Source organism: Elephantulus edwardii, unplaced genomic scaffold (genome assembly GCF_000299155.1).
Source record: "Elephantulus edwardii isolate Elephantulus edwardi_28Jun2011 unplaced genomic scaffold, EleEdw1.0 scaffold00127, whole genome shotgun sequence".
NCBI lineage: Eukaryota > Metazoa > Chordata > Mammalia > Macroscelidea > Macroscelididae > Elephantulus > Elephantulus edwardii.
In genome coordinates, this window is record NW_006399877.1 from 1,112,967 (window position 1) to 1,122,775 (window position 9,809).

At 57.1% G+C, this 9,809-nt stretch overlaps 1 protein-coding gene across 1 annotated transcript in view; it reads left to right on the forward strand.

Annotated features, from left to right (window-relative positions):
• NDUFA10 (NADH dehydrogenase (ubiquinone) 1 alpha subcomplex, 10, 42kDa) overlaps positions 1-9,809 on the forward strand; it is a 19,961-nt gene that overhangs the window by 7,415 nt on the left and 2,737 nt on the right. Inside the window, exons 6-10 of the mRNA XM_006893505.1 lie at positions 1,221-1,338; positions 1,503-1,522; positions 1,693-1,747; positions 2,728-2,813; positions 9,203-9,311. Of these exons, the coding sequence (XP_006893567.1) occupies positions 1,221-1,338; positions 1,503-1,522; positions 1,693-1,747; positions 2,728-2,813; positions 9,203-9,311 (388 nt within the window). The remainder of the gene's footprint in view (positions 1-1,220; positions 1,339-1,502; positions 1,523-1,692; positions 1,748-2,727; positions 2,814-9,202; positions 9,312-9,809) is intronic.

Below are 9,809 nucleotides of genomic sequence, written 5' to 3' on the forward strand. Positions count from 1 at the left end.
ACCGCACCTTCTCAGAACAGGGACAGTGCAGGCTTAGTGTGCTGGGCTGTTTGTGTGTGAGAGTGACCGAACAAGCATACACGTTCACAGAAGAGGGAGGCAGTGCAGGCTTAGTGTTCGTGTGCGTGTGTGTGTGCGTGTGTGTGTGTGTGTGTGTGTGTGTGTCCGTGTGTGTCTAAGAGAGAGAGAGAGACACTTTTCTTAACAGAGTGAGGGACTTTAGAGGAGTACCAGTGGAGACGTGGTGTCTTCACGGATGTGTATATGTGTTTGTGGGTGTACACACGTGCTGTCCTGTGCCCACTGCCTAGAACCGAGTGCCCTCTTATGTCCTGTGAGAGTGGGGGTTTGTGCACATGTGCAGGGGTGCTGTCCTGTGCCCACTGCCTGGGGGTTTCTTCTCAAGTCGTCTGGGGGGGTGCATGTGTGTGTAGGGGTCTGTCCTGTGCCCACTTCCTAGGGGTGCCCTCCTGTGTCCTACAGTGAAGTTGGGCTGTCCCAGTTGGACATACGTGAGCAAGCGTGACAGTTGTTTGGTTTTGAGTTGTGGTTTGCTTGGCTTTCTTTTTTGTTAATACTGTTTTAGTTGTTTTGTTGGATTTGGGTTTTTTTTAATTAAACCTCATGGAGAGCTTAGCATCAGTGTTGCAGGAGGACTTTGACACTATCATGCCCTTTGCTGTGTACATCTGAGTCGGCTTCTGTTTGCGTGGCCTCTGTGTGCTCTGAGCAACTAAGAGGGCTTCACGTGCCTGTTTCCTCCTCAGTCTTGGCATCAGTATTCGTCTTAGGGTGCAGGGGAGAACGCAGAGGGACCCAGAACCTTTTCCACAGGCTCAGGAGGTGGGTCCTGCAGCAGTCCAGGGCCGGGGCCCCACCAGTTCCCGGGCTGTGGTCTTCTCTCCATTTGTGTTGGGCAGTGGCTCGTAGGAGCTCCGCTGCTCCGTGGAGTGGGCATCCCTGGACCGCTTGGTGAAAATGGCATGATGCTGGGGGGAGGCCGGTCGGTGTAGTGGCCTGGGGTGAGGCGGGTGTTTAGGTGGCCCTGTGGTGGCATTTTCAGAGTATAGCAGCGTGCTAGACTAGTGTACTAGACTGTCCCCACCCACAGCTTGTTGGCTGCTTTAAGGGTTTGCTGCTAGAAGTCACCCAGGTGGTGTCCCTGTTGCCTCTTCATTGACAAGAGCCCGTGTCCTCCTCTGGAGCCTCTGGGCCCTCAGGCTGCTTGTGGCTGACTTGGGCCCGTTGACAAGAGCCCATGTCCTCCCGATGGCCGCCGAGCCCTCACGGCTGCCCATGGCTGACGCGGGCCCACTTGCTGTGCAGCAGGGCGGTTCGGTAAGGATAGGCAGTGTCTTCCCAGAAACCCATTCCTGCTGCTGTCGAGTTGATAAAGTCGGAGACATTGCAGATCCTCGATCATAGCCTGCAGGAGACCTGCTGTAAAAGTAAAGGTGCAGACAGGTGGCAGCTGGACATGTCCCTCGTCCCTCTCCCCGCAGACACTGGTGACTGGTCTCTGGTGCCGTAGTGGTCAGGGAGCAACCATTGCTGACCTCACTTCACTGTTGAGTTTTCTGGTTCTAGTGTTTCCACCGGCGCCTCAAACTGTTCAGGGCGGAGGTGACGCTGCTCCACATGGAGGTCGCTGCCGTGTGCTCCTTAACCCTGACCTTCACCTTCTCCTTGCAGTGAGAAGTGCGAGGTTCTGCAGTACAGCGCACGGGAAGCTCAGGATGCGGAAAAGGTGAGGGAGGCCGGCCCCCGGGCCAGTCAGATGAGTGGACTCGTGGTCGTGGAAATAGCTGGGTTTTGTGTCCCGAAGGACATGCCACACCACCCTCCACGGGGTCATCTTCACACAGGGCGGGTCTGGTCCAGAATGGTCTGGAAGCGTGTACATGTGAGCGTGTGAGCAAGGTGGGGAGGGAGAGGCGTCGGTAACATAGGGCTTTGTCAAGGATGATGAAAAATGACGCAGATAAAAGTGAGTTGTTTTTAGAAGTGTGAGGCCGTCAACCATTTATTAAACAGATGATGCGTGTGTGTGTGTGTGTGTGTGTGTGTGTCGTGCGTACATGCGTGTGAGAACTCCTGTTAGATCAAGCTCTGGTTCTGTAGTCCACACGTGCCCCGAATGCTGTGCGCCTCTGGCTGATCTGTGGAAGGAACATGGTGGTCTCCCCTGCGTGTGGTGTGGGAACCCGACGGCAGGCTACTGTGCGTGAGCCTCAGCTCGATGCTAGAGCGTGGTGTGGAGCATTGCACTTTCATAGAAATTGTAAACATCACTAAAATAGACACCCAGAAAGCTGAGCACATCGAGACACACACAGGTCTGGGTCTGGTTTGGGATTGGAGGGGCTGATGGAGTGGGGGAGCACCTAGTGGAGGATGTGGAGCAGCCGGGGGAGGACCCAGTGGAGGACGCAGGGCTGGCTTGGCTGAGGGAGGTGGGGAGGAGCCCTGTGGAGGACTCCGACTGTCCCTCCTTCTGTCCTTTCCTCTGCTCTTGCTGCCTCCTCCTGTCACTTGGGGGTCCTGGTGTCCCAGCTTGTTGATGGTGAACATGCCCGCATTTTCACTAAAGACCCCTCTGCTTGTCTCTCTGACTCTCCGGGGTGCTTGTTGCCACCACAGAGTTGGGAGTTTGGAGTCTAGTAGGAGGTCTCTTGATGTGTGCGTCTGGAATGAGACTGCTGACGTGAGCTGTGCTGTCCTGTCCAGGTGGTGGAGGACATCGAGTACCTGCAGTTTGAGAAGGGGCCTTGGCCGCAGCAGGACGACCTGGCATTCCACAACCTGCGCATGCTGTGAGTGCTGCCCTTGGGGAGCTGCTGGCACGGGGCTGCTGGGGTCCCGGGTGGTTGGGTGCCGCATGCCGCTCCCCTCGCTGTGGTGGGCACTGAAGAGGTTTCTAAGGGAATCGTGTTTCCACTTGGAAACCTCTAAGCACCGAGCAGTGGACACAGGTGCGTCTCCTTGGACTCCCAGATCGGCCCACGCTGACAGCCTTGAGTGTGTGAGCTTCTTGGAGATCTGTTGTTTTGCCTCGTCTGTGTGTCAGGCCTGAAGTGGGAACTGACTCACGGCTGACCCTCCAGTGGAGAGGAGAGTGCCCAGCTGTCTGCCTTGGAACACCTGGTGGATTTGAACCACATGCTTTTGGGCTGGCAGCCCAAGTTCTTAGCCGCTAGACCACCAGAAAATAGGCATCAAATAAAACAAAATTGCTCTTGTAGAAGACAAGTTTTAGTTGGGGAGTGAGGCTGAGTGTAAAGAAAGAATCAAAACTGTGTTAGGGGTCTCCAGTGGACAAGCCAGTGTGGCTGGAGGAGAGAGAAGGGGAGACCCTGTGGGGGCCGGTGGCCAGGAGGGTGCCCTCAGGAAGGACTAGCACTGGCCTCCTTTTCACCTGATTCAAAGGAGAAGCCGTCTGTTAGTCTGACCCAGGTGAGGATGTTGTGCCGAAGGAGAGGACGACCCTTGGCCGGTGGATTGATGGGTGACTGCTGCAGAGGGCTCCCTCCCGTGTGTTGGGAAGTGGGAAGACGACACGGGGTAGGACGGTTCAGATGTGTTATTCCCGGCTCGCCACGGGTCATACTTGACTCAGTGGCACCTAACAACACCCTTGTGACTCTTGTGGACATTCCTCGTGTCTTCTGAATAGAAATGACGCCACTGAAATGGATGGACTTAATGTGGACTGCCTCTGTCCCCACCCCACTTGACTCTGTTCTCGTTCAGAAAACGACCTCCATGTAAAGTAGGCATCAAGCGCTGGGGCTGCCCCCTGAGGACTGTCTCCCGCATCTCATGGAGCTCCCGTTGTGTTTTCACGAAGATCCAAACCTCTAAATACTCTGCTGAGACTTCTCTGATCCCGGGGCTGGGGCTTGATTTCCAAACATTCAGGGACTTCCAGATGTCATTCTGTTCTTAATTTCTAGTCTGTCACATTGTGGTCTGCAAGCAGACTGTGGCTGTGTATACACGTACACCTGTACACGTACGTATATGTATGCAGAAAGGTTTTGGGGTGGTTTTTTTAATTCGAAACGTGTGTCTGTAGAGCCAGCACGTTTCTGCCTCGGTGCTGGTTCTGTGTGAGCTGTGAGAAGGTGGCGTGCACTTTGATGTGAGGAGGAATCCTTCAGCACCGTCAGGTCCGGTCCCCGGAGCTGGGCGGCTGTGCTCATCTGCGTCCTTGCAGACTTCTGTCGGCTGGTCTGTTAGCCACAAGCTGCCAGCGACCTCTGCTGTGACGGAGGGCTTGTCCCTTGCTCCAGTTCCACCAGTTCTGCCTGGTCACTTGGGTGTGTCTTGTTAGGTGCACGTGGTGAGGACTGCTCGGACACAGCTTGTCCAGCTTTGAATGCCCGCAGACGTGGGTTCTCCGTCTCTGTCTCCGCACCTTGAGCCTGTCTGCATTTTGTATTTGAAGCCTGCAGCTAGGCTGCACTTGTTATCAGCCCTGCTGCCCTGCCGCCCTGCTGCGGTGGCTGTGTCTCTGGGCCTTCAGAGCTGGTTTTGAAGCATTTGGACTGTTCTCAACCAGGTTGGTGGCCCTCCTGTGTTTGCGGCATGTTTTCCTTTTGTGTTGTCTTTTCACATCCTCTGTGATTTTGTTGCCTTTCAAAGCATACCAGTGATCTCTGTTGATCAGGTATTTTGGGGAGCTGCTGTCCCTCCCAGTACACATTCTCGTGCCCCTTGGTGCTCCTGGTGTGAAGTGGGGTTCTGGCATCTCCCTCCGCCCTGTGGCTTCGTTGTCATGCTTGAACTTGGGTCACTGCAGTATCCTAGTTTGAATCTTTCCCATGTGGTGCTGTGAGGACGGATGTGACGCCTTCCTACCTGGTCACCCTGTGTAGCTGGCTCCGGAAATCATCATCAGACTCTTTTGCTAACTCTTATCTGCAAAGGGATTTTATTTGTAAATGTACAGAAACAGTATACTGTTCCCTGTCGTTCTGAACTTCAGCAGTGGGCTCTAGTGTGTAGATCTGCGTTCAGACCGGCTGTTCGTAGAGTGGCTGTGAGTAACTTGAAGGCTTCTTACAACATTCTGAATTTTGACACTACACACCCCCACTGCTGGGAGACGTCCTGCTGCCCAGAGCTCGCTCACGGTGTTTGACTCGCTAGTCACACGTGACAGGCAGGTCGGCACTGGGCTGGGAAGGGTGTCCAGGTTCTCAAGCCTGCACGCCCCTGCTCCCTTTACAGGTGGGGAGAGTAGCTTGGAGGCCCCTGACTCTGTCGTCATGTCACACTGAATAGGGTCCCTCTGGCCAGAGGTTTTCACACGACCATCTGTGGCCTGAGCAATGTGCTCTCCGTCACTGGTCTAGGGATTAGTGGATTGGACTGACCAGAGGTGCTGTGGAAGAAAGACCTGCCTGGCTGCTTCTGTGACACTGGCACCAGGAAGAGCCTCCGGGGCAGCTGTGCTCTGACATGAAGTGACAGACATGGTGGGGAGGGGGCCTGTGAGTGGGCAGCACCTGACCTCCGATGCTCTCACCCCGGGACAGCCCACCCTCCTCTCCTGTCACGTGAGCAGGTGGACGTGGTCCGCCCTCTGCGACTGCAGCGCCTGCCTCTCTCACAGCCCTGCCCGGGGCTTGTTCTCAGCTCATCCAGCCCCCCTGCCCTCCCATCATCGTTTAAAGAACGCACCCCCTCCAGACTGTCCGCTCCCTTCCGGCCTCCATCCCTGCGTGAGGCCTGGGCCTCACGGTGGAGATCAGTGCTCCTCCTGTGACCTCTCTGCCTTTGCCCCGTCCTGGTTCCTGCACCCGCCCAGCCGGTCATCATCACTGGCACGGTGACCTTGGTGGCCCTCAGTGTCTGCTGCTGGTCATCCACACAGCCCTCATTTCCTGGTTTACTGCGTCCCCATCCCTCTCTCCTATCCCACGCCTGTGCTCAGTCGGATGCCCCTTCCTGGAACCAGGCGCACCTCCAGCCTCAGGCAGCCTTCGGCAGGTTGGCCTCGGCCCCTCCAGGTGACGTGCATGTGATGTCTCTGACCCACTCCCTCCGGGCAGGGTGTGAAGCACCGTGAGAGGGGCTGTGTTCTGGCTGATGAGTGGGGGCGGGCCCTGGACCAGTGCACCCTCCGGCCCTGGCCTGTGCTAGTGCAGCGTCCACTGTAAACACACTGTAGTGTGTGCGCTGCTGATTCCAGAGTGTGTCCAGATCAACTGACCTCGGTGGCTGCTTCAGGGAGTTCTGGTGCTACATACGGCACATGGTGGTCCACTAACCACAAGATCAGAGGTTTGAATCCACCAGACCTTGCAGAGGAGGTAGATGGACTGTCTCCTCCGATGAGGATTTACAGCATCTGAAGCCCTGCGGAGGCTCGTCAAGAGCTGGCGTGAACTCGGCAGCCTGGCCGGGGGCGTTCTGGTCGGTAGTTACTTGGTTACACGGTGGTTATGAGACCAGATCCTGTCTGTCTGTCTGTCTCTCTCTCTCTCTCTCTCTCACACACACACACACACACACACACAAACGCACACACACTGGTTATGAGACCAGATCCTTTCACTAACTAACACACACACACACCCGGGCTTCTTGTCCCTGAACTGCCCTGCACCCTGCCTCCCGCCTGCCGGCACACACAAACACACACACCACTTACACTTGGTTACACGGTGGTATGAGACCAGATCCTGTCTGTCTGTCTCTCTCTCACACACACACACACACACACCCCGGGGACTGCCCTGCACCCTGCCTCCCACCTGCACGTGCAGTCTAGGTGCCCCATGCTCTCCTAGGAGTGACACTCAGGAGGTCGCGGCCTGGGGCTGCAGAGGCCGTCAGTGTCCATCTTACCCAGCACGAGGCATGTTGTGGGTCTAGAACGTGCTGGGACCCCGTGAGTGGCACCTGCGCATGAATAGAAAGACCCCTCCCTCACCCTGATGGCGTTTTCATTCACACTCACAGTCCACCCCTTGCTCCACTCCCTGGGCTGCTCCTCCTGACGGCCTGTCTCCTGATGACCCCTCACGCCCCCTCTCGCGCCCTCACGCTGACTTCGGCTCGTCGCTCTCATTCGGATGAGACATCCCAGCCGCGAGGATCCCAGGCCTGTGATTCGGGGATCAGACGAGGAGAGCCCCAGCAGGACTGAGTGATTTAGGAGAAGCTGAAAAGTGCTTTAGCCATGTTTCCAGAGGATGCACGTGTGTAAATTAGGACGCACATCGCATCTCCTGAGACAAGGTCGTGGGTTCGCATTGCTGTCTTGTCCTGTCTCTGTGCTGGGCGACACTGTGACCTGAAATCTCGTGTCCAAAGTGGATGGCAGTGCAGCCTGAGTGAGGCTCTTAAAGGGCCGGAGCCTCCAGGCAGTGTCTGGTCCTCCTGGGCCGGCCGAGGGCACTGTCTGTGGGAAGGGCTGTCCACACCTGCCCTGGCTGCCCCTGAGCTGGCCGCTGCTTGCAGTTCCTGAGCGCTGTGGATGCGGGGTGTCCTGCAGAGCGAGCAGGACCTTTCTGAGGCTGCGGGCATTGGGCCCCGCTCATGGAAAGGATGGGTCTGCCCATGGGGACAGCTGTCCAGCACTTTCTGGGGGTTTCTAATGATCAGATAAAGAAAACACACTCCCTCTGCCTTGGATTTAACCTTTCAAGTGCCGACTTTGCTTAGCCTGCAGCATACTTACTGTGGAAACGCCTTCAAGGACCGTGTCTGGTGTGGGAGGACACGTTGTGCTGGGCTTGAGTGGACGGCACTGGGCCATCCTTGACTCCTGCGTGGATGGTGTGCACCCTGGTGCCACGGTGGTCACGTGCCAGGCTCTTAACAGAAGGTCATGGGGGAGGACCATGAGGCCCTCTGCATGGTGACAGTTTACTGTTGGGGAGGCCTGTCTAGGCACGTCTGCCGTGCCCCCTACCTGTCTCACTCCCCAGGGCAGGTCTGTTGTGTCCCCTCCTCTCTGGCAGGTGTGTGGTGCCCCCTACCCCCCTGGGGCAGGTCTGTGATGCTCCCTACTCCCCAAGGGAGGGTCTACCTTGTCCCTCCAGGGCAGGCCTGCCATGCCCCTTTGGTCTCATTGAGTCGAGGTGCTGGGCTTGACCGGGTTTTGCGTGGCGTTCTCTTGGACCCCCGCATGACACTGCGGCCACCACAGCAGGCAGGTTCTCCTGGCCTGCACCCTCCCCTTGCCTCAGGCTTGCTCTCGGCAGGTGAGACACTCTTGGTGTCATCATTGAGCTTAGACGACCTGCCATGCAGCTTGTGTTCTGTCTGCAGTGGCCCCTCGTGTGGCGGGGTGGGGGGAGGCACGCTGAAGAGACAGCAGACTGTCCTGGCGGCCTCTCCCATGAGTGCCCTTTGGGCTGTGTGCTCACTGAAGGGACTTCCCCTCACCCACCGCCACTCAGGTTCTTAGAAGGAGCCCTGGTGACGTGGTGGGTGATATGCTGACTGGGGAACAGATCAGCAGAGTGGATCCACCAGCCACTCCTGGCAAGGAGCTGGGCTGTCCTCCAGGGAAGGTGTCAGCGTGGCGTGAGGACAGTGGGTTTGGTCCCTTTCTCAGGCCTTGGACTGTCGACTGTTCTCTGGGGCTCGTCCTCGGCATCTGTGGAGCCCCCACGTCTCCCAGGACCTCTCTGACGTTGTTCATTAGGAAGGGTGTAACCCTTTAATATCACTGTTGTCTGTCTGAACCTTGCAGGTGGAGGATCTGTGTGTCTTTGAAACACTTCCCGTCTATGAGTGTAGTAGTTACAGTGGGCTCCATTTAATGTAAGCCGTTCGCAGGGCAGTATTGGGAACCTGGAGACTCGTGTGTGTTGGTGCCCAGGAAAGGGGAACTGGACTTCTGGAAAGCGGTGCCACCACAGGCAGTCACCATGGCATGTCCCTGGGGATCCCCAAGTTCTGCATGGACATCAGCCACCGCGACTGCTGTGCAGGGCAGAGCACGTGGGCATAACCACGAGGCACCGATGACCACCTTCGTCTGCTCCCCTGGGGCCGTGTGGAGCGGCCAGTGCTTGGGAATGCTGCTCGTGGGTTCATTCCAGGCCTGCACTTCCGGGGTTGAAAAGACATGTAGATGGATTTGCTGGTTTCCGAAGCAGAGCCTTGAGGAGATGGTCCCATGGGTTCTGGGCTGCACCCAGCGGAAAGTGACCCAGTGCTTTCCTTCCCTGCTGTGTCCCAGGGTTCAGGACAAATCCAAGGTGATCCACTTCACCACCATCCCCATCTATCTTCCCGAGATCACCGTGGGAGCCCACCAGAGCGACCGCCTCTACCACAAGTTCAGAGAGGTAAGGCCTGTCCTGCGATGGTGGTGCCCGTCCCGAGGATGGCGGTGCCCGTCCCGAGGATGGCGGTGCCCATCCAGCGATGTTCGTGCCTGTCCCGCTGGCATGGCTGCTGTGGTGCCACGTGACAGCACTTCATTCTCAGCTCTGCTTTCCTTCTCTCTGCTGCTAGAGCTGACACCCAGGATGGTGGGGCCCAGAGAGACGGCAGCCTCTGCCCAGTGTGGGGGCGAGGATACACAGCCTCTTTACGGGAGATTCTAGAACAGAGGGCGTCTAGGGCCAGGCTCACAGGCAGGTGTTTCCCAGACTAAAACGAGTGACCACCAGCAGAGTAAGTAAGGGGAGCCGAGCAGTGGACGTCAGCCCGTTGATAGTAATGATGCAGACCAGGACTGGACAACAAACACGTCCTGCGGTCATCCGTGGCTGTGAGTTAGGGCACGGCCTGCTGTCAACTCATGAGCTAAGCACAGTCCTGAGACACTACCCCCGCCACCC